Genomic DNA, 25,053 nt, shown 5'->3' with positions numbered 1-25,053 from the left:
ATTGGACGACAGACTACTTTTGCCAAAATTGGAAATTGAATATTGGTAAAAAGGAAATGCAGCTTAAAAAAGGAAATGCAGCTTAGATTTGTCACTTACTTGAAAGGCTATGGTCAAGTAGATTATCATGGGGTCTTTTCACGGCTCCACTGCCTGATTCAGAATTCCGATATCATTTGACAACAGGAAACATTTGATACGAAATATTTTTACCAACACACAGACTTTATTTTGCCAGTAAAACCTAATAGTAATATCGTGATGAATTTGCCACATAGGTGACAGTCTCTTGTCCATCACACTCAATAAATAAACCCCATTGGTCAATCCATACCTCCACTTCGATGCAAAGTAGTCTCATCCGGGACCTCTCGCACCCGAAGCTAGAATCATAAACCTAGACCAACAAGCCACGTACTAACATCATATTAGCAATTTTCCATCAAATAAATGTGATCAGTCGGTGACTCAAAAGGCATTTGTTAAGTAGTTTGTTTGGCACATAAGGTTTTTATTGCTCCACTGCCAGAGTGATTCTGATTATATTGGACTAAAGACTGCACCCCAAGCTTCAGGTATGGGTGAGAGAGCGCACCCCTGCATTTGTTGGCACAAGCAGTAGACCTGGTGGAGACCTTCATGGCCGCCAGGCAAACTGGTAGAGGCTATCGTCTGGGCCTTCAACAGCAGGACGTGAGAAAGAATGACCCAGCAGACCAGCAAGAGCCGGAGAGGACATTCTCTGGTAAGTCCGTGGGTGGTAGGTGTTGTGTGTTTAAGCCCTCCAATGTCCCAAGAAAACCCAGTGTTAGTCTCATTCCAGCTGTAGCACCCGGGGTAATAGTATGTCATGGTTGTGGCCAGCCAGGTCATATTAGGCCCAATTGCTCAGTGAAGCAAATGTCTGATTCCAGAATATGTTGCATACCTGGTACCTCTGATGTTACTGTCCCTGTGAAAGTAAAAAGGAAAAGACAGTACAGGCTTTAGTTGACACAGGCAGTAGTCTGTCTTTCGTTCTTACGTAACTCTATCTCCCCCGCCTCTTTTTTTTGTTTCTTGTTATGTCTTGTAAGTACTATGCTTTTGGGTCGTCTGTCCATCCGTCAGGCCAAAGAAACAGATACCAGCATGTAACTTTGCAAATCAGTGGCTCACCCTGGCCACAATCAAAGATGCCATTTGGACCTCCAGAAACTTTCTGGTAAGAAAGCACATGCAGATCCTATTCCCTCAAAACGTGAATCACAGATTTTCCCGCACCTGGACTTGATCAGACTGGGAATATGCCAAAGAGATGTTCACAAGTTAAGCCGAGGTAAATGCTTGGCCCACATTCACACAGACCTAGAACTACTCATTTAATGCTGGTTACAATATTCTAAAATAAAAAATGTCAGAGAAAAATTGCAAAGAGTGAAGGGTGTTGATAACATTTTTTAACAAGGTATTTGCTAATTATTGCTTCAGTAGTCTCCTTCAATATCCTTCAAGGTAAGCAGGAAGCTCACATAAATGATAGTTATAAGGTCTACCAAATGTTTAACTTTGCTTAGGGTGCGCTAGGTCCTGGATGGGACTACTTTGCCTTTCGAGACACTGACTAGTCACATTTACTTGATGGAAAATTGCTAATAAAGCGTTTTTAAGTGGCTTGTTGGTCTAGCGGTATGATTCTTACTTTGGGTGCGAGAGGTTATGGGTTAAACTCCCAGACAAGCCCTGAAGGCAGGAGCTGTTACAAACCTAATCCGTAATTTACTGTCCAGTTTATCGTTAATTTAACACAGATGAGGAGGAAGCAAAATTGTAGTACAGCATGTTGGCAATTCTTCATATCCTGCTTCAACTGCACGCAATGGAATTTTTTTTTAAATGTTTTGTGTCAAAAGTAGTCTGTTGTATAATATAATCAGAAAGCTCAATCTGGCAGTGGAGCCCAAAAAACACTACATGCCAAACAAACTACTTGACCATTGCCTTTCTATTCACTGACAGATCACAGCCATATTTCCTTGATGGAAAATTGGAAAACTTAAGTTATTGTTCTGGGGCCCAAGCACCTCTGTGACGCATTATCCAAAGAGATAGTTACTCTGGATGGCATCACCCTGGCCTCCAGCACCACTGTGAGGAATCTTTTCACCTACGTGATATTGCAAAAATGAACATTTGTATAGATATAACATGTATTATGTTCCAGATGAATTGGTGTTACAACAGGTATCAGCACTGTAGTTCCCTTAAACTTGACATGCCATTAAGTTTCCTTTTCACTTGCAGCAACAGATGCTTTGCTAAACATCCACAGACTGGAAATAGCCCTAGTGCTGATACAAATGCTGAGAGTTAACAGAGGATGGTTTCGATCCATCGACCTCTGGGTTATGGGCCCAGCACGCTTCCGCTGCGCCACTCTGCTCTGCTGTTTGGGCTTAGGGGATGGAAGTTCTGTGATTCACATTTTGAGGGACGGTGGCAACAAAGGTTCCATCAGCTTACGGGTGGCAAAGTGGTGGAAAGGAAGCTTCAGCCAATCCTCTGCCAAGTTGCCTCTTATGTTTTTAGTTACTTCACCAATACATTACAGTTCAGCACAAATGATGAAGTTGCATTCCAGCAATGCCATTTGCATCTATTACATAGCTGGAAGCCAACCATGGTGATGTCTTGCAGCTGTGTCATTTGGGCTGAACTTGGTGAAGTAACTATAATCATCCATCAATCACCTTGCTGAGATTGTTCCTTGTTAACCTGAGGTTCAACGATTGGTGAAACCTTCCTTTCCAGCACTTTGGAGTAGAAAATCAACAAATAATTGTGATAATTAATCGTGATCTCAATATTGATCAAAATAATCGTGATTATCACTTTGGCCATAATCGTGCAGCCCAAAGAGATCTAATGTTTTATCAAACCAGGTTGGGCAAGTAACCTTTCTGCTGGCTTCTTGTAAAAAAAGCAAGTAACATCACTCAAAGAAAGCTACTGCGATGGCTGGGAATCAAACCCAGGTCAACTGCTTGGAAGGCAGCTATGCTCACCCCTATACCACCATCACTGGACAATACAATGTTCACTTCAAATCTTGTAATACATCTGGGCATTGAGACTGTGAAGTGCGCTCTATCACTGAGCTACAGCCCCTGATGATTCCGAAATTCCCTCCAGGGGCTCCTGTGTTATCACATCAATAAGAATGGGAAGTGTGTTCATAAACATTGTTGACCTTCAATAGCTCAGTTGGTAGAGCGGAGGCCTGTAGAAGCATAAATCCAATATCCTTAGGTTACTGGCGCAAAGAAGCAGTCTCTTCCAGAGTTTCCCTTCACGGATCAATCAAGTATTTCTGATTCTGATGTAGAGATGGACAGACGACCCAAAAGCATAATACTTCTTGCCGAGACATAACAAAAAAAAACAGGAAGGGCTCATTTAAAGGTTTTATTGCTTACTTAGTTATATAATTGTAACATTATTTATTAATATAACATTAAAAATAATCCCATGTTAGTCATATTTTTTATGTTTTAATTTATTTAAAAAACTATTAAAGAAGATAAGGATAAACAAGATAAAGATAGGATGGCTGAGCGTTCCAAGGCGCTGCGTTCAGGTCGCAGTCTCCACTGGGGGCTAGGATTCAAATCCCACTTCTTACATGAATTGTTTCCTTCTAGAACTAATTTCAGAGACATGGTATTGGGAAGCTTGAACTCAGCTATTCTCTACATTATAGTGGATATTAATTTGCGCAAGATACTGAATTGAAAGTACAGCCGCACCTTTTGTGAGCATCTGCATTATCAACCCATGTAAAGTTACCATGTGTACACAGTAGACCTATCTACTGCTGTATTCATTGTTTGTGGCAAATCCTTTAAAACCTTTTCTTGACTTTTCTTGTTCCACATCCTGTGTGAACGCTTAGCTTACTAAATGACTTAAGTTAGCCAGTAATTGTTGTGTGCCAAGTGTTAATATTATGGAAGAAGCTGCCTGGCAAACCAATGTTCCCTTTCAGAACAGTGGTTCCATGGTGTAATGGTAAGCACTCTGGACTTTGAATCCAGTGATCCGAGTTCAAGTCTCGGTGGAACCTGGTTTTAAGCCAGAGTACTGGTGGAATAAAAAAATCAACCTCTACACTGTCCACATCTAGGCTAATGGGTAAAATATTCTTGGCTGTTTGACTGAAAACAGTATGTTGGTGGTGGCATGTTGAGCTGTGACCTGTACTTCACGTTAACTTAAAAGAGCTCCAAATTTAGACTTAGTTGAACATATTAAAGATATTTCCACAATGTTGACCCAAATGTCAGTCTATTTCCCATCTAGTAGGCACATGTCTGAACACAGGAGGACATTTTGGACAGACACAATGGTGGATCTCTATTTCCACCACATGATTTGCACATTGGGGTACAGAGTCGGTGAGATGCCTTCACATCCCGCAAATCCAGTGTTGCCATTGTCAAGCACATTTCCACACTGGTGACTTTCTTCCGTGTCCCCATAAACCCATATATTTGGGCTGACAATAGGGAACCTTCCTTTGATAACTATGACCTGGATGACTGAGAACCTACTTTATCAAAACATAATTGACTTACCATATTATTATTTCTGTGAGAGATCCTACTACACGTTGGAATATTCAGTCAGGATGGCCGAGCGGTCCAAGGTGTTGCGTTCAGGTCGCAGTCTCCACCGGAGGCGTCGGTTCGATTTTGGGGATATTGTTTTTGTTTTGTTTTTTGCTGTTTGTTGTGGTGGTGTAGCTTTGGGGGGAGGGGGGGGTGATAAGATAAGTCGCTTGCAAGGGTTGCACAGTCATCAGCTCACATTTGCACACCGACTTTCAACAGTATATTCCCTTACCTACTTCACATACGCTCCTTTGGTTTCTTGGCCATTCTTATGAAATATGGCTGCCAGAAAGGGATGGGGACGAAGATGGTGCATCCTGTTTAATTAGTTACACAGTTAAGCAGTTACACTTATATTCCATGGTCTTCTTTTAATTTTATTGGTATGTTTATTGAGCTAAATTAGAGGCAATTAGGGTGTTTGTGGGGTTGAGGGTATTCTGGGGTTGTGTAAATAAAGTAGGCAGGACTAGATTATAGTCGATAGATATCAGAGATCCACCCATTACCTTAATTTATATGCGTTGTACTTTTCCCTTGCCGGGTGAGTTAGGGAAACTGTTACAGCATAGCGGAGTATTCTGTCCACCTCCACACGCGTAGTCTTCTCTTCAAGCAGACTTACTGCCTCCTGGTCTTGTCTTGACCTGGTTACCACTTTCTCATTTTTGTATAGCAGCACATCCAGCTGCTAGAGATTCTCAACAATCTGGAAGAGCTCCATGTTGGAAGGAACAGTGGACGTCAGAAGGTACTGTTGCATCCGTAGCTGTTGCTCCACGATCCGTGCTGGGCCCTGAAACGTTCCCCCCCAGTCTGGTTAAAATGGTGAGTGGTCCACCTGGTAGACCGAGCTTCACTGGCTCTATGGGGGTGATATGTGGATGATCAGCACCAATGAGAAGGAGTGGACTGGCGTTCTCAAACTGCTGAAGGGAGAGACCTGCCATGTATTTATTCCTCTTCTGCAAACTATCTACTGGATAGGATTGATCCGCCATGCCTAGGTGAGCTAAGCCGTTGCTCCCAATACTACCTGTCAGTATACTGTATGTTTAGCTTATACAAGGTAAAAGACAAATTAAGACTTAATAGGGTTGTTGCTCGTGGAGGTGCTGTGGCTTAGTTGGTTAAAGTGCCTGTCTAGTAAACAGGAGATCCTGGGTTCAAATCCCAGCAGTACCTTGTTATTGGAAAGATTACCTCTTTTGGCGTATCATCATCATGTCAACCCAACCCCTTTGAAAGTACCCTGGTAGTAAATGAAAATGGCATGTTACATTTACACAGAAACACCAATAACATACCCACAAGGTGGTCTATTTGCCTGAGAACTAATGAAATTAATTAATAAATGCCCTACTTTGGCTCCACTACAGTTCTGTGTCAGTCAGCTGCTCCATTTCACTCACCACTGAGTCAGACTTAATGCCCCGCCCACAACAACATCTGATTAGCAGGCAATTTAAAGACAAGTACAGGTAATCTCTGCAACAACAAGGTGCTGCTGGGATTTGAACCCAGGAACTTCTGCTGACTAGACAGACACTTTTTTTTTTGCAACTCTGCAACTCTAGTGTGAAGATTATAAAGTTTTTATTACCATGAATTCCTTCAGTCCTACCTTGGAAGCTTAGGGCTCCTGCACACTGCGTGCGTGGCGTGAGCGTGTCAGCTGAGGTTAGAATGCCTACCGTATTGGTCAATACTGTTAACATGGGAGAAATAAAAACAGACACGCCACAAAGCAAACGTTATGTTGACTGTTGAGGAGGACTAAATTAGGACTGTGTTTTAAGCTTTTCATGGCTTTCCATGAAACATGGCCTGCCTGGAGGGAGTGGTTAATGACCTTTGTGATGAGGGGACTTATGGCATGGAGGTTGGATTTTACCAGGGCTTTGGGGAAAGGATCTCTCATCTCTCAAAGACATTGCATAGATAGGACTTATGATGTTCTGGGTAGGCCTGCCTATGAACAGCGAGTCATGAGGCCTTAACGCGTCCAGCTGTCAACGACACGTCCAGCTGTTTTCATTTGCTGGAGTTTGTAGGGGTCCCCTGCTGGAGCTGCTGGATGAAGATGGATGGATGGAAGCAACCGTGTTCATTAGCTCGTTGTATTCTTGCAAGACAGGCTCATCTGTAGAAGGCGCTGTAGCTTAGTGGTTAAAGCGCCTGTCTTGTAAACAGGAGATCCTGGGTCCAAATCCCAGCAGGAAACGTTATAACCAGGAGGGAACGTTCCCTAAACGTTAGTTTTTGGTTCGAACTAACCTTTAGAGAACCAAAAACTAACGTTCTCTAAACGTTCTGTGTTAGTGGGGTAATTATCGCTGTCAAAAGGTATGGTGTTATGTCTGACAATGATACTCAATACAGGAAACATGACAATGCATAATATTTTTTTTTATTCTTCAGGTTTGTCTTTTTGTCGTTAATGACCACAAGTGAACAGTTCCTTTCTGCCTTTGACCGACATATTTCAGCTTGTTTGTCCAGCCCCTGAGTATGAACAGCAGAGCAGAGGGGCGCAGTGGAAGCGTGCTGGGCCCGTAACCCAGAGGTCGATGGATCGAAACCAACCTCTGCTAATCCTTATACTTTGCACCAGCAGTAAATATATTTCCAGTCTGTTGTTTAACACAGCGTCTGTTGCTGCTAGTGTCTGAAGTGAAATGTCTCCGCCGGCTGAAGAGTTAACTTAATAGTTTGTCAAGTTCATTTCTTCCATAAATATAGAAACTACAGTGCTCATACCTGCTGTAACACCCATTCAAACTGGAGCATAAAACAATAAATACATTACACTACAGTTAATAAATACTGTAAATAGAAACATGTACGTTTAAAGTGCTTGTTGTGCTGTCTACCAGTCAGATTACCACAGGAGGTAATATCTTCTGCAGCTCTTTTAAGACTCTACCATATACCTGCTGGAGATGCCAGGTCCTCATACATGTAAGCATGAGCTCTACCACTGAGCTACATCCCCTGAAGATTTTCAGAGTTTTTTACTTTTTTCTGAGATAGACTTAGACTTATCTTTATTAATCCTTTTGGGATGACTCTCGCAAGGAAATTGAAATATGTTGTGTATAGCTTTAAAACCTTAAAACCTTAAAACCTGTAAATGGCTGGAAATCAAACCTGGGCAAAATGATTGAACTGCTATATAACGTTCACTGCAAATCTTGTACCACAGACTGAAAAGACATACTTTGGTGGAGACTGGTGGCTTCTAGTACCTGTGAGATAACACAATATTGCTCACAAAGGTACATCTGCAATTCGGTAATGTGTGATTTACCATATTGTGTCATTGGTTTGCTGCCAATCTTAAAGAATGCCTCTCGTTGTCAGCAGGATTTGAACCTGCGCAGGGAGACCCCAATGGATTTCAAGCCCATCGCCTTAACCACTCGGCCACGACAACCTGAAATCCAGCGGTATACCTGTTTGCACATACGTTCATAAACTTTTCAGTTGGTTACTAGTAGTTACCAGACACGGGCAAATTGCAAATCGTAGTGCACTGCCTGTGTCTGTGGATCCTCGTGGAGGCAGCTTGATTGATTGATATGCTCTCTTATTTGTACCATAACAGATATCTAATATTTTATCAAATTGGGTTGGGCAAGTAACCTTTCTGGTTACTTCTTGACAAATAAAGCAAGTAGCTACACAATGAAAACTACTGCGATGGCTGGGAATCAACCCAGGTCAACTGCTTGGAAGGCAGCTATGCTCACCGCTATACCACCATCACTGGACAGTGCAATTGGTGTCCTTAAAGGTTGGATTTTTCCTTTTCGTTAATTAAGGCATTAAGATCAATTACCAAACAATGATTTTTTAATTCCTCTTTTTAGTCAACTTGGGTTCCTAAACACATGCACACCACTGTATGCATGTATACCTGCATGCATTTAAAAATGTAGGCTTAAAAAAAAAAACAGAGCCGTATTGACACAAAAAAAGAATTTGACAGCAGAAAGCACCATTTTAAGGACACACAGTAGACCTACAATGAAATTGTAATTGCATTGCTTTGAAAATAGTAAGAACCTTCTTCATCACAAACCTGATGGTGCAGTACTTGATCCACATGGATCCACTTGCTGTCCCTCTGGCTGTTCCTCTCTCTGTCCCATTTATGTTTCTTCATCCACCTCACCCTCTTCTTCATCCTCCTCACCCTCTGGAATATCCCTCTCTGTGTCAGAGCCCTCACTTTGGTCACATGCCCTCTCTCCAAACTCCCAAGAGAGGAGACCTGGGTGAAATATGTAATGTTAATGTTGTGTATGGCTTCAAAAAGTGGTGCTATACCTGTTTGCAGTGTTCATAACCTATTCAATTGGATTAGTAATACCAGACACGGGCAAAGTGCATATTGTAGTCCACTGCCTGTGTCTGTGGATCCTCGTGGAGGCAGCTTGATTGATTGATATGCTCCCTTGTTTGAACCATAAAAGAGATCTAATGTTTTATCAAATCAGGTAAAAGAACTCCACAGTGGCCCCAGGGATTGATTAAATTTGTTGAGAAATATTGTAAGGAGAGGCTGTCTTGGTTGACACACCTCTTCAACATTGCGTGGAGGTCTGTGGCAGTGCCTAAGGAGTGGCAGACCAGGGTGGTGGTTCCCCTCTTCAAGAAGAATGGCATCTGCCCATTACAGGAGTATCACACTGCTCAGCCTCCTTGGTAAACTCTACTCCAAGGTGCTGGAAAGTCAGGTTTAGCTAATCCTCAGCAAGGAGTGTGCCAATGTATGTAACATTTCAGCAAATGGCAGTGGTGGGATTTGAACCCACGCCTCCAAAGAGACTAGAGCCTTAATCCAGCGCCTTAGACCGCTCGGCCACACTACCTGCAAATATCACTTCCCAAAATAAAATACAGTGACTTGCTGGTGGTCAACCACTTGCTCAAGCACATGAATGGAAGTTGTGATTCTATGGTTATTTCTGAGATCAACATTCTCAGACAGGTGTTTTATAATCAATAGGGTAAAAGGGAAACGCATTCGCTCTATAAGTAGACTTCCAGAGTATTTGCATAACAAAGGCACAAGATTGGACGTTGTGATACAATGTGGTTGTCAGATGTGCCTTCATGAGAAATATTGTGTTATCTCCAGGCCCGGCCCTAAACAATTTGGTGCCCTAGGCAAGATTTTAGGTGGCGCCCCTTTGCATCACTGTACAGTACTTGCATGTCTGCTAGTGTACATATACTCACAAGAAACTAAAAAGATTTGTCTTGGACATTTTTTTTTTACATAAAACAATATTCACATTAAAAAAACTTAAAAATAATTAAAGAAACAAAACAAATGAACTCAATATCTGAAATACAATATAAATAGCTTATATAAAGTATTAAATTAAAATACTACCAAAAAAGTTTAAACAAGTGACATTAACGTAAATGCAATATAAATAACCTATAGAAAGTATTACACTTCCATGTTGCCATGTGAGCATTATGCTCCTGGCTATCCTCATGGACCTTGAGCAAGTGACTTGCATTTTTCCAGTCCTTTAGTCCTTCCCTGTTAAGTTTGTACTCTCTTTTAGAGAAAAGTTTGCAACAGAAGCAGTGCAAGCTATGGTCTTTTTTAGAGTACATAAGCCAGCTTCTTCTGACTTTTTCTCCATTGATTAAGAGTCTGTTAAAATAGTCATGCTGACACCTTCGTCCGTCTTTTGTTTTAGGGAATGTAAAGCTATTTTCTACTTGAAATGGACCTCTGTGAACCAACTCTGTTCGTACCTTATCAGTTAACGGATGTGGCCAGTCAGCCCGGTCTACTGGAGCAACAGGAGGGGCACTTGATGCTGCTTCTTCAGTGCTGGGTGGTGCTGCTGAGGCGAGATGATTTGCAGGGGTTTGACTGAGAAACCTCAGCAGTGCATCTGAAGACAGAAGAGGAATATGTGACCCCAGTCTAATAATAAACATTATTTCAAGAATAAAGTAAAATTAAATTAAATAATATAAACAAAAAAGAGATGCATGCATGATGTACACTATTGTTTATAATATACAATATACATTTTGGATTACAAAAATTATTACTGTAATTTATTGTTATTAAAGTGAAATGCTAATTAGAATAATGCAATGGATCGGTAAACTGCAGAATAATATACTATAGCATGTGGGAATGCTAACTTTGCTGTAACATTAATGATGTACATTTTAACACTAACATAGTTTAACATGATGAACACACTTAAGATAATATGAGCTATAACACAGCTAATAGCTAGGCTGATAAGTAGGAAAAATTAGTAGTACTTTGAACGACTATTACCACCTGGGAAAAGGTAAAATAACCATGTCAATGCAATTAATATTATATCTGCTTAATAAATCTAATATATACACATTTGCCTGAGGATGGCAAGAGGGGGGGCATTTAAATCACTATTTTCCAACAACCCTTCCATAACATTTACCGATGTTAAAACTAACAGATAGCGCTCGCTATTTATTGATTAGCCAACTATGTCATGCTAACGGCTAATGCTATTATCGATCATTGTTCTGCAACAGCAAAATAATATCATTATCATCATCACCTTTACTGTAACATTACCTCTGTCTTTGTCACGTTTTTCCTCCTCTTCTTTTCTTTTTTTCCTCCCCTGGGCACCAGACAGTTTAGGACGCTTTGACATTATGAGATTTAGATGCAAGTAAAGGAAGTCGGGCTTATTTATTTTTAATTAAGGTGACGTTATAGGTACAGCACAGGCCGGGCGCCCCCTGGTGGTTTGCGCCCTTAGCATTTGCCTATACTGCCTAAGCCACAGGCCGGCCCTGATGGTGCTGATATGATTGTAGAAGCTGATTACACAATACTTAGCCTTTATTATTAGACTCCTGGTCCATAAAACAAAAACTAAATAAAAAGACAAATACACAAGAACAGGCACCAATTAAAGATGGCCGCTCTACCAGTAATCCCATCAGGGGACTGGTATCACAAAGCACCGGACCTCGGGCCCGTCTCTGCGTCGAGGCATAAACCTCAAAATACACGTGTGCCCGCTCTCCCCCCATGATCCACCCCGGCCACATACCAATCCAGTTCTACATCAGATTCCTCAGTAAAGCAGAGCATGGAATAACTCCTTCTGGACAGAACTACACCTGCACTACACCACCTGGGTTTCTTGAGTAGAAGACACCAGCCGTCATTAGAAGGGACCCACACATACACGTATATATGTATATATATATATATATATATATATATATATATATATATATATATATATATATATATATATACAGCCGTCATTAGCATAGACCCGCAGCTTATTGGAGCTCGTCTTTGGAACTTGAACCACAAGGCAGCAGGGTAAAAAGCAGAATAATATGGTTTAAAGAGGTTTATCTCGACAGTGTCAGAACACCAGGAGGACTTCCAGGCGACCATGTTACACACACACACACACACACACGTACACACATATACACTCTCACACACCCACATACATTATCACGTACACACACACAAGCACACACAGAAACATATATACACACATACAAAGACACACACAGACGCATACACACACACACAGACAACACACACACATACAGTCTCACTCACACACATACACTATTGAGGTCATAAGTGTGATTTGGAATTGAATGTGCAGCCTTCCCATTGTATTTATGTTATGGAATTAAAAGTTATTCTAAGGATGATTTTGAGCATTATTCACTGTTTTATTCACTATTAATCTGAACATAACTGTGTGTGTCAGTCCCTCCAGCATTTCGCAATGTCGTAATTGTACAATTCACACAAATTCAACCAATCACCGTGACTTTGGTGCAACCCCCAATTTTGACCAATCACTGGAACTTTTCCGTAAATTTGACCAAGAACCGGAATCTTCCGCGACTTCAACAAATCCCAGCAGTCCCACGCGCCAGTCTTTGTCTCAGTATATGACACATGAGGGATGCAGGAAAAACTGGAGAAGAGGCGTACAGGATGACCTAAACTGAGAACAGCTTCACTCATTATTGTAAGTGCAATGATACGTTAAAGCCTAACAAATACTTTATCGAACCATAGGAATGTGTCCGAGGCCAGGTGAGGAATGAACGTAAAGATAAACAAGCCACAGACACATATGTTCATTTGATTAATTCAAATTGTCTTAAATCCTCCAGCCAGTTTCATATTACACCAACATTTGCAGCATCCTGAGCCTTTTTCAGAAGGTTAGTACAAAACTTAGCCTAGAGTAATTTTATTTTCCTCAAGTTATTTAAAAAAAAAAAAAAAAAAAAAAAAAAAAAAGGCATTGCAACTTTTATTCCAAGACAAAAAGCTGTACAGAAGCTCCCGCGAAAAAAATCTGGCATTTTGGACTGCAATACTCACAAAAAAAAAGGCCAAAAAGTCTGGAGGGACTGATGTCTCCGTCTGCTTGAAAGTACAATACATAACCATTTCCCCAGGTGTGTGTACACGCATGTTTATGTTGAGAGCACAATGTGATCTTTGCAGGTCTCTGGTACTGTGCACTTCCATGTGTTGGAAAGCACAATGTTACCATTACATGAGGTAGTTTGCAGCTGCTGGTTGTACGATTGTGTTTTGTGGGGCCGTGTATGTGTGCAGGTGTTTTAGTGGGTCTTTACATGTGCTCATCTGCTGTAATGTATTTATATAGCGCTTTCCAGTCTTAACAACTGCTCAAAGCGCTTTTACATCTACAGAAACATTCACCATTCACACACATTCATACACTGTGGCCGGGGCTGCCGTACAAGGTGCCACCTGCTCATCAGATAAACACTCACACACATTCACACTCCGATGCGCAGCACCGGGGGCAACTCGGGTTCAGTGACTTGCCCAAGGACACTTCGACAATGACTGCAGGGCAGGGATCAAACCACCAACCTTCCAATTGGCAGGCAACCCTCTACCACTGAGCCACAGCCGCCCCTTTAAAGCACATAGTGCTCCATTGGACCAACAGGTCAAAACTGACCTAGGAAAACCAAACACTATGCATTTAAAACCTTAAAATTCAATGAAATCAGTAATTTTACTAGCAAAGATCATTGATAACCACCCATGTTATTTTTGGTTAACAGAAACTCATTTCTGATAAAGAAACTTAAGTCAAATTTGACCCAAGACTAAAAGGAAAACAACTTTTAAACTAAAATAGACTCAAGCCTACTAGTGGGTACTTGCCATGCTGATTGTTGTAGTTAATCTAGCCTGACAACCTTTCGTGCAATTCTTTTAGTTTGGAGGCATGCATAAAGTAATGGCAAGGGAAACCATTGTGCTTCCTGGCAGATGAAATCATTCATTGCTTAAAATTTATCAGAGAAGTAAAGTAAAATCAGTTCAGTTTAATATCAGCACAGATATAAGTAGGTACATGCAGAAACATGTCAAAGGCACATCAGGTTGACAAGGTAACGGGCGTCTGGTTGGCAGCCTGGTCGCCCAGCGTCTGGCTGGCAGCCTGGTCGCCCAGCGTCTGGCTGGCAGCCTGGTCGCCCAGCGTCTGGCTGGCAGCCTGGTCGCCCAGCGTCTGGTTGGCAGCCTGGTCGCCCAGCGTCTGGCTGGCAGCCTGGTCGCCCAGCGTCTGGCTGGCAGCCTGGTCGCCCAGCGTCTGGCTGGCAGCCTGGTCGCCCAGCGTCTGGCTGGCAGCCTGGTCGCCCAGCGTCTGGTTGGCAGCCTGGTCGCCCAGCGTCTGGTTGGCGGCTTGGTCACCCAGCGTCTGGTTGGCGGCTTGGTCGCCCAGCGTCTGGTTGGCGGCTTGGTCGCCCAGCGTCTGGTTGGCGGCCTGGTTGCCCAGCGTCTGGTTGGCGGCCTGGTCGCCCAGCGTCTGGTTGGCGGCCTGGTCGCCCAGCGTCTGGTTGGCGGCCTGGTCGCCCAGCGTCTGGTTGGCGGCCTGGTCGCCCAGCGTCTGGTTGGCGGCCTGGTTGTCCAGCGTCTGGTTGGCGGCCTGGTTGCCTAATAGCTTCTGGTTGGCAGCCTGGTTGCCTAATAGCTTCTAATTGACTTCACTGGTCTCGGTCCAGAACAACGGGACCTGATGGCCATGCAGCCGAACGCCATCGCTAACTCCGTCCACAGAAGCTGACGAAGTTATGTGATGGTTTAGAAGAAAGGATGTCTCCTCTGTCTCTCCCATGCTTCCCCGGTGGGACGGATTAAGGCAGGAAGGGACAAAAGGGAATGAAAATGCAATTTAAGGGATCTCAGATTCAGCACTTGTGTGGATGATCAAGTGTCGTTTCAGAGTTCGCTTTTGTGTAAACCTTTTACAACAAACTGAGCAACTAAATGGTTTCTCCTCCATGTGGACCGTCAAATGTTGTCTCAGATTGCTAGGGGCTGCAAAACTTTTACTACAAACTGAGCAACTAAATGATTTTACACCTGTGTGGACAGTCAAATGTTGTCTCAGATTTTGCTTTTGTGCAAAACTTTTACTACAAACTGAGCAACTAAATGGTTTCTCCCCCGTGTGGACAGTCAAATGTTGTCTCAGAGTTTTCTTTTGTGCAAAACGTTTACTACAAACTGAACAACTAAATGTTTTTTCTCCCGTGTGGACAGTCAAATGTTGTCTCAGATTTTGCTTCAGTGCAAATTTTGATCACAAACTGAACAACTAAATGGTTTTTCACCTCTGTGGATTCTCATGTGTACAACCAATTGCCAGGCTGACAGAAACTTGCTTTGCAAACTGAGCAGGTGGAACATTTTTCTTTTGAATAAAGTTTCATGTGAGTCATTAAGGTTTTCTTCCGAAGATATCTTTTACCACAAACTGAGCAACTAAATGGTTTCTCTTGTGTTTGGACTCCAGAGTGTTTCTGCAGATGTTTTTTGCGGCCAAAGCTTCCTTTACATTCAGAGGAGCTAACTGATGTGTTTCCAGTGTTACATCCAACATCACTTACAGGTTCTTCATTGTTTGGCAGAAGGTTTAAACCTGTCTGAGGTTCCCTAGTCTCCTCCCATTCTGCACTATCATCAGATTCAGGGGAGTCTGAAGTCTTGTCATGAGTAGCTGGTTGTAAAGGACTATCTGGATCTGAGTTCCTGGCTGGTTCTTGTCCTCCACAGTCCTCTCCATCAGCTCCTGTTCTCTCTGCTTCTCTGTTCTCCTCAGTTTGGCTTTCATGAAGCTGTGAGGACTGAGCTTTCTCTTCATCATCTTCTTCACTCTTCTCAGGGATAGAAGTTAACGGGAACTTGATATCAGCCTCCTCCAGCCCTTGAAGCTGCTCTTCCTCCCGACTGGTCCAGAGCTGCTGCTGTTCCTCTTTATGTGTGTGGGGGTCTGGGTCCTCCTGGTCCAGACTGGAGCTCCACCCCTGCTGCTCAGGGGGAACCTCTGCTTTAACCCCCGACAGCTTCTGGACGTCTGAGATTAAGGAAGTACAAGCACATGTAGAAAACTGTTAGAAAACTGTAATTTCATGTTGACAGGATCTCTTTACAGGGCTCTTAACTACAACCAAATTGTTGCTTTCTGCTATTATTTTTTTTTAAAGTACAAGCAGTTTTTACAAATATTCACACCTGGTAATCTGACGACATTATGCTTAAATGAATGTGAGGCAGTTCGGCTCTTTATCACAGAAACATACGGCGCCCCCCTGGGGTCAGATGAGTAAAACAATAATAATAAATAAATAATAAACTGTGCGCACGGATTCATAAACCGTGCTCACGGTTTTATAAACGAGAGCAAAATAGTAAAGATATTCAGAGATTCAAACTTCTGGGATCAATTACTCTATATATTGAAATTATGTTAAATCACAAATGACGCATCTCTCCTAACGTAGTAAGGTTAACAATGAGCTACTTTGTAAGCAATGATTTTTAGAAAAAACGCAGAGGTGGAAGAAGTGTTCTGCTTTTTTTTTCAGGAGAAAAACCCAAATGTTATTCACGGTAATAAAATAGAGAACCACTGGCATGACTCTGTATATCAACTTTACTCAAATACAAGTATACAGTTTTTAGAGCTGATTTCTGAAAGTGTAAATGAGGTAGCGTTTGTTACACTTAAAATACTTGTCATTTTATTCTCTAAAATAATTGTCATAACCCATGTCCCCATAGGCAACATGTTCTATCTGAACTGCTGAGCTGTGTATATGTGTATGAGATCCTGACAGTATGATAACCTTAAGCAAAAATATTACGGTTTCACGGTTTTGCAATCACAGCTTTCAAATGTATTAATTTAAAATGTCTGGGTAAAAAGCTGATACCTTAGGAACACTATAGAAAACTTTAGAGGATTTGAAACCGTGACTTTTTCAAACCACAATATACCTTGAAACCGGTAAACGACCAATGCCTATATGATAACAATTAACAAACTCAGTCCAGAACATGGGACGGATCACAGAGGATAATCTTCACCTGTTTAAGTACGCACTGGCCAAAAAGGGACTGAAAAAGTGATTATCTTTCTTTAACAAATAACCAATAACTTAAATTTCGATGATACATAAAGGTTCCCATGCAGTCATTCCAAAGCGGATTACATTCTCTAAAACAGCCTGATAAAAAAAAAAAAACAAGACTGCAGCGGCCACTGTTCAGAGTCTATCCTCTGGGGCTTCTCATCTGCTGCATTAAACCTGAATCATGACAGAATCTGTTCCTGCAGGTCTTGCAAACATACAGCTTCTCACCTGTGTGGGTTCTTCTTACGTGGACCAACAAGCCTCTACTATGTATAAATCATGGTTCTCATGTTGATTTTCAAGTTATCTTTAAGTCCAAAGTCATTTCAACATGTTGCACAAGAATAAAACTTCTCACCTGTGTGGATTCTCCTTAACTTTAATAATGCTGAACCGTCTGAATCTTTTTCCAAAAGTCTTGCAAATGTACAATTTCTCAACTGTCTGGGCTCTTCTCACGTGGACCAACAAGCCACTACTATGTATAAATGATGGTTCTCATGTGGATTTTCAAGTTATCATTACGTCCAAAGTCTTTTCTACATGTTTTACAAGAATAAGACTTCTCACTTGTGTGGATTCTCATGTAAATGTTAAAAACATCCTTATGTCTGAAATCTTTTCCATATGTTTTGCAATAATAAGGCTTTTCACCTATGTGATGATCATGTGTCTCCGAAATTCTGAATTACACTTTTCCACATGTCACACATGAAAGACTTATTACATTTACCTGTCTCTGACATGTTAGTGTTGTCTACGTTGTTGCTGGGACTTCTGCTCTTGCGTCGTCTCTTCTTTGGTTCTGGCTCTGCATTTCTAGTTGATCCTGAGTCTCCATGCTGGCCTCCTTTCTGGTCTTGGCTCTCAGCTCCATGAGAGTTGTGAGAGAGGAGCTGGTGGTCACGGTTTGCTTCTGATTCCACAGAGGTTATAACTGGCATGTTGAGCTGCTGGTCAGAGAGAACCTCCTCCTCCTTACAGACATGTTGCTGCGGGAGCTCTGGAGGGACAGACAACAAAAGAAATAGGATACCACTGTTATTGGAGAAAAGACCAGAACACTTGCTCTCTTTTCCTTGAGAACATAGACTGTAAAACTAATGAATGACCCTTTGGGGGGCTAAAAAGTGAAGCCAATGCTGAAGCTCATTAAAGCTGCATTCTATCTAATTTTCAGCAGGGGGCGACTCCACTGGCTCCAAAAATAAGTCTGATCTATAATGGCGTTTTTTAGGGATGAGCGAGTACAGCATTATCTGTATCTGTATCTGTTTACCACATGAATTATCTGTATCCGGATCCGTACTCGGAGTGGGCGGGGCCTAAACCGGAAGTGGCCAGATTTAACCCGGAAGTGGGTCAGGTTCTCTTGAAATGTGCGGGGCTTTAACTGGTATGTTATTTAAGCATGCAGTTGATATGAGTTGATCAGAAATTGTTATATTTATTCCTGATTTGAAAACTATTTACATGACAGCATCAAGCTTCAGATCAATGGTGTTGTCATGGTAACAAACAAACTATATACAGAACGTTTTGCAACAATTAATACAACACATGCGGTTGCAATCATGAAGTAAAATGTAATGAACAAGAGTTTTCATACTCAATATAACTTTTTATTTTTTAACTTTTTATTTTTTATGATCAGTGTGATTTTTTATTTTTTTGGTTCTTTTTTATTTTTTTATTTCCACACCAGGTATATGTTTGTGTGTGTGTGTGTGTGTGTGTGTGTGTGTGTGTGTGTGTGTGTGTGTGTGTGTGTGTGTGTGTGTGTGTGTGTGAGTAAGAGTAAGAGAGAGACACACAGAGAGAGAGGGGGCGGAGGGCAACTAACAGTAAAAAAAAAAAAAATCTCCGATGGCAGAGACGCAACGGGAGTTGCATTTAAACCAAGCAGCATGACTGAAACCCACGTCACCAGAAATCTACTGGTTACTATGTAAGGACTACAAACCCACGTTCACCAGAAATCTACTGGTTACTATGTAAGGACTACAAACCAAAGTTAAAAACAAACCTGAAGCTGAAGAAACCCTAAACGTTAACGGAACAGATCCGCAGACCCGATTAACTGCCTGACGGAGCGGGAGCGCGCGCGAGAGAGAGACAGAGAGAAAGAGAGAGAGAGAGAGAGAGAGAGAAAGAGAGAGAGGGAGAGAGGGAGTGCATTTCTCCATGTTCTGTGTGTGTGCGTGTGTGATTGATCCGAGCGGGTTTGTAGGGGGGGGGGGGGGGGGGGGGGCGCTGTGATTATCACAGAACGCTGCGCGGCCAGTTGAGGAGTTTTATTCAATCCGAGCACGGATATTGACTCATATTACTCGTATAATACTTGTACTCGGCAAAAGTGCTTATACTCGTGCTTGATACTCGTTTCAGCCGGGTACTCGGATCACCCCTAGCGTTTTTCCATTACATTGTTTCCTGCTTGACTCTGCAGATTAGTACCGCCTCATGCGTGATGCAAGCGTGGTTGGTCGTCATAGCAGGTAATTTGTGATATTGATTCACCCGGTTCGCGATTTCATTTTCAAATAACTTAGATTTTTTTTTATTAAAAGAAAAATGTATTTAAATGTAAATGTGCTGTATTTACATAGCGCTTTTCCAGTCTTAACAACTGCTCAAAGCGCTTTTACATCTACAGGATACATTCACCATTCACACACATTCATACACTGTGGCTGAGGCTGCCGTACAAGGTGCCACCTGCTCATCAGATAAACACTCACACACATTCACACTCCGATGCGCAGCACCGGGGGCAACTCGGGGTTCAGTGTCTTGCCCAAGGACACTTCGACAATGACTGCAGGGGCGGGGATCGAACCACCAACCTTCTGATTGGCAGGCAACCGCTCTACCACTGAGCCACAGCCACCCCGTATTTATTTTTCTTATTTAATTTTACGAGCCGACTGCATCACAAACGCTACTTTTTTCACTGAGTTTTAAACATAGACTGTATAAAACTGCTTTTAAAGCGCTCCAAGTGCTGCAATGCTCTTTTTACCTGTTTGAGTATTAGGGTAAACCTCTGACATGTTAGTGTTGTCTACGTTGTTGCTGTGACTTCTGCTCTTGCGTCGTCTCTTCTTTGGTTCTGGCTCTGCATTTCTAGTTGACCCTGAGTCTCCATGCTGGCCTCCTTTCTGATCTTGGCTCTCAGCTCTATGAGAGTTGTGAGAGAGGAGCTGGTGGTCACGGTTTGCTTCTGATTCCACAGAGGTTATAACTGGCATGTTGAGCTGCTGGTCCGAGAGAACCTCCTCCTCCTTACAGACATGTTGCTGTGGGAGCTCTGGAGGGACAGACAACCAAAGAAATAGGATACCACTGTTATTGGAGAAAAGACCAGAACACTAGGGCTGTAATCTCCCAGTCCACTAGTCAATAGATAGATAGATAGATAGATAGATAGATAGATAGATAGATAGATATTTATAGATCCCCAAAAAATGGGAAATTACGGTGTTACAGCAGCACACGTACATAAGTCACACAACACAGAATATAAATATAAATGAGATAATAGTAAAAAATATACATACATACAATATACATGAAATAATAATAATAGGAATAAAATATAAGAACAAATGTTTAAATACATACAGGATGGGAAAACAAAAATGTGCAACTGCTTAAGTAATATGCTAAATGTATGCTAAAATGTAAATGAACCAATCGTGCCGGTTGCCCTTAGTGCAGTATTGTGGTGTCTAAAAGTCTCATCTAGCACCCAGGGATGACATGTTAAAGAGTTTTATTGCTTGTGGTAGGAAGGATATTGTTAATATACAGCGCCAGCACGCCACACCATCACGCAAAACGTGAGGGACTCAAAGAGAAAGTTTCAGAGTTAATTCAACACAGCGAGGCACTGAGCTTGACCACAGATATGTTTAAATATACACTGTATATTAAAGTAGACGCGCCTTTTGTGTTTAAGAGTAAAAGCTTTAAATTCTTCCTAGATTCTCCGACCATGTGTCTGTTTGTTATACAGTGAACCCTCGCGATGTTGCAGTTCACCTTCCACCGTCTCGCTGCTTCACGGGTTTGCAGCGGCTCAGTCAGAAGAGCTGTGAAATACACGGGAGTTACTATTTCTCCTACTGTACTTTGTATTGTTTTTCATAATCATTTTTCATTTTCTCCCGTTCTGATCCAGTGACTCTGGTCGCGGGGGGGGGGGGGGGGGGGGCGGTGCTGATCTTCGCAATTTGAAGCCTTCAGTTCGTATTGATGATTAAAATTGTTATTTTACAGTACAGTAGTTATTTGTAAAAAAAACGGGAAAAAACAAAAAAGGAAGGAAAAACCAAATGAGGGGAAACAACTGGTAACTTACTAGAAACTAAATCCATGGCGCTAAACTGCTTGAATATCTCCGACCGTTAAAAACAGACTGACAACCCATTGAAAGAGCAGAATATACAGTATCAAATAACTTGTACATGTAAACAACACTAACCTCTGTTTCCATTCAAAACACCGTTATAATAGCCTAGTTTGAAACATGCCTAATTTTATAATAGGCTATGTCTCTACTTAGCAATGAAAGGCTAATCAGTGTCATATGTAGCTTGGTAGATCATTGATAAATACATGTCAACATTAGCTATGTCAGATTTAGTAGAAGTAGATCTAACATTGAAACACAGGGCTGTGACACCAGGGGGGGGGGGGGGGGGGGGGTAGAGATGCAACAGACCATCCTCTTTGGATTTGAGACCCGGTGGACTTGTATCAAAATTAAAGTAAACCATGTTTAGCCATTTTGATTTAAAGGTTTTAACTAAAACATCTTAGTGTGTTATATCAGGTTACAATTAAATATAATAGCTTAATATCAAATGTATCCTTCGTAAAGAAAGATGAGATCTGAGGAGGATGGGGGTGAAGAGAGCATGAGACCAGCTTTGCCAGAGGACCCAGGACTACGGCCGGATAAATTAATGATGATCAGAGACACCATAGCACACAGGTTGGCAAGTAAAGGTAGAGAGAAAACTAATGAAGTAGGCCTAGTAACCACAGTAAAGAAGTCTAATGTTGAGAAAGGAGGCTTAAAATGTGTGTAGACAGATCAGCCTACTCCTACTACCTAGCATTAGTTAATAGTTATTACCCTATAAACATCTAGGCCTATAGATATGTGTACCGAGGCCCGGGTATTTATATTGGGGGGGAGTTGAGGAACATTGGAGCCCATCAGGACTAGGGCCCAGGATCTTGTGCTACGCCCCTGGATGTGACTGCTTGTTCTATAATATACAAAATACATATAGGTTGCATTGTCTGGCCATAAGCAAACGGCCCATTGGCACAGTTGATAATATAATTATAAAACTATTTTCCATATAAAAACAAATAGTGCTTGTGTAGATTTAAGCTGTGCATCCTTAAATTGTTCCTGTCCAACAGTTCAGTTAGAGTCTGTAGTGGTCCTAGTGAAACAGTTAGTCTGGAGCCCTGGACTGGCTTCGGCTGACCTGTCTGCACATTAGCATCATGGAGGCTAATTAACTTAGTTTATAACATGGTTTGATGAACCAGAATGACAGGGGTCCTGGAAGTGGGCCCATCCCGGTCTGATGTCAGTGTAACCGGAGGGTGACCGGAGAGAAGAAGTAAAGGTACCAACCTGCTCTGTGCAGCCGGAGCTGAGGGCTGAAAACAGCGTCCAGTCGTTTCCGTTGGCGCTCGTGCTCCTCTTTAGAACGACACAGTTCCTCCTCGTACTCTGCTATCGTTCTTTCAACCAGCCCAAATATCTCTTCAGCAGCCGCAGTTAGTCACTGCTCCACCAGCCCTCTCAGCATTTGGACTTTAGACATTTTCACACGATGACAGAAACTTTTCCTCCGAACAAACTCCGTCAAAAAACGCTGTTTGTTTTCCTTCAAACTGTTGCTAAGCAGCTAGCATGCTAAGCTAGCGTCATTAGCTTTGTAGCTTCCGGGAGATGAGTCCGAGGTAAAACATTCAGAAAGAAGGTGAGCAGCACAAAGTCCATGAGACAGGTTTATCCGGACACACATAGGCTCTGAAGGACCACATCTGTCGGAGCTCACACACTTTCTCAGCACAACAAACCGACTCCAATGTTTTCACTCACGTTAGTCGCCATATTGCTCAAAGAGTAACATCCGGTTTTGCTGCAGCTTGGTGAATAGCCTTCAAAATAAAGGTCTGTGTAAAAAGGAGGTACAAGAAGTGGTTTATTTTAAGGGTAAACATTCTTCAATTCCTAAAAACGTCTTGCTCTAAGAACTTTGATATAAATATATTTAAATAAATAAAATATATATAAATATATATATTAGATATTAAAAATTGTCTTTAAAGGATAGTTTGAGTTTACCCGGCCATAGCCAGACTAATAACCTATATGTGGTTGGGAGATTTTATTGTTAAAGGCCAGTTATTACATGGATTAGGATACTAGGCATCCTGATAAAATTCCTTTGTCTTTTGGAATTAAAATACCCAGACTCTAGACTCCATCTGGGACTTGGAAACAAAACAAGACACTCTTGCTGTTTTTTCATGTTGGTTTTTGGCACTTTACTAATGTGCCAAAAAACACTAATGTGCATGTATCTGATTCTTCTCCTCAGACGTCCAGCAGCTGTCGGTGGTTAAAGCAGAGGTTCCCCCTGAGCAGCAGGGTTGGAGCTCCAGTCTGGGCTCTGGTCCCCATGGTGACAAGTCGAGCTGGGGGTACAGTGAGGTGGATAGAGGTGGAGGATCTGAGGGAGCGGGAGGGGACGGCGATGTGAAGGAGTTCAGTTAGATATGGAGGAGCAAGGTTATGGATGGCTTTGAAAGTATGGAGAAAGATTTTAAATTGTATTCTGAATTGAACTGGAAGCCAATGGAGCTGCTGGAGGACAGGGGTTATATGATGGAAAGGGGGTTCTGGTGACGACACGAGCTGCTGAGTTCTGAAGAAGTTGAAGTTTATGGAGGGATATTTGAGGGAGGCCAAAAAGGAGGGAGTTACAGTAGTCAAGGCGGGAGGTGACGAGGCTGTGGATAAGGATGGAGGCAGTGTGAGTGGTAAGGGAGGGACGGAGACGATTAATGTTGCGTAGGTGGAAGTATGCAGACCGGCAGATATTATTTATGTGTGACTGAAAGGATAAGGAGGAGTCGAGGATTACGCCCAGATTCTTGTCCTGAGGGGAAGGGGAGACCAAGGAGTTGTCAATTGGTAGAGTGAAACTGTTGATGAAAAAATGCCAGTACTTTATTAAAAAATGTTATCACTCTTTGTCATTTTTCTCTGGCATTGTTGATTTGAGTAGTGAGTAGCTTTAGGGCTGTGTGAAAATGGGCCAAGCAGTGGTAGTAGTAGTCTAAATGTAGCTGTGGTAAACAATTAGCAGCTGGTAGATAAATCTCCCCATCTGGGTTATGGTCCCAGCACACTTCCGCTGCGCCACTCTGCTCTCCTTAACCTGCGCAGGAGCTGTTAAATCTGTGATTCACATTTTGAGGGGAGGTTTGGGAAGGACCAAGGTTCCAACAGCTATCTTTTATGTGAGCTTCCTGATTGCTCACACGTTAACTATTCACATTGGTGTTTTAAAAAAGGCAGTGATTTTAGCTTTGATTTACTCATCAGCTCTTTTTTTAAGTGATTTTAGACCTGGAACGAGCCATCTTTTATTTACTGTGGAGGTCCAAGTGAGAACGAGTGCAAAAGAAGAGTGATGAAGAAGCCAAAGGAGAAAGGAGGGAAAAGAGTGCCGGACCTGTTATTGTTTTTAGGAAGCACATTTACAGCTCTACACTTTGCCAATCAGTGTCTCACCCTGGCCGCCATCAAAGATGCCATTTGGACCTCCAGAAACTTGCTGGTATTTCTGTTTAGTCTTTGGTCTTG

The 25,053-nt window shown here is 42.1% G+C and overlaps 1 protein-coding gene and 5 non-coding genes across 6 annotated transcripts; 3 read left to right on the top strand and 3 right to left on the bottom strand.

Annotated features, from left to right (window-relative positions):
• Positions 1-4,030: 4,030 nt before the first annotated feature.
• On the top strand, positions 4,031-4,102 carry trnaq-uug (transfer RNA glutamine (anticodon UUG)). The gene has a single exon. It is a non-coding gene; the product is annotated as a tRNA-Gln (tRNA).
• Positions 4,103-5,760: 1,658 nt separating this feature from the next.
• trnat-agu (transfer RNA threonine (anticodon AGU)) lies at positions 5,761-5,834 on the top strand. Its single transcript has one exon. It is a non-coding gene; the product is annotated as a tRNA-Thr (tRNA).
• A 1,337-nt stretch (positions 5,835-7,171) lies between these two features.
• trnat-cgu (transfer RNA threonine (anticodon CGU)) lies at positions 7,172-7,243 on the top strand. Its single transcript has one exon. It is a non-coding gene; the product is annotated as a tRNA-Thr (tRNA).
• Positions 7,244-8,003: 760 nt separating this feature from the next.
• Positions 8,004-8,085, bottom strand: trnas-uga (transfer RNA serine (anticodon UGA)). Its single transcript has one exon. It is a non-coding gene; the product is annotated as a tRNA-Ser (tRNA).
• A 1,359-nt stretch (positions 8,086-9,444) lies between these two features.
• Positions 9,445-9,526, bottom strand: trnal-aag (transfer RNA leucine (anticodon AAG)). Its single transcript has one exon. It is a non-coding gene; the product is annotated as a tRNA-Leu (tRNA).
• A 5,830-nt stretch (positions 9,527-15,356) lies between these two features.
• On the bottom strand, positions 15,357-23,308 carry LOC116677125 (gastrula zinc finger protein xFG20-1-like). The gene is given in 3 exon segments (XM_032507814.1): positions 15,357-16,087; positions 20,170-20,457; positions 22,807-23,308. Coding segments are annotated over 3 exon segments (1,212 nt in total). The 5' UTR covers positions 23,000-23,308.
• Between the last annotated feature and the right edge of the window lie 1,745 nt (positions 23,309-25,053).

This window comes from Etheostoma spectabile, unplaced genomic scaffold, assembly GCF_008692095.1.
Source record: "Etheostoma spectabile isolate EspeVRDwgs_2016 unplaced genomic scaffold, UIUC_Espe_1.0 scaffold00004415, whole genome shotgun sequence".
Classification (NCBI taxonomy): domain Eukaryota; kingdom Metazoa; phylum Chordata; class Actinopteri; order Perciformes; family Percidae; genus Etheostoma; species Etheostoma spectabile.
Note: the sequence above shows the minus strand (reverse complement) of the source record. Positions and strands in the feature narration are given on the sequence as shown.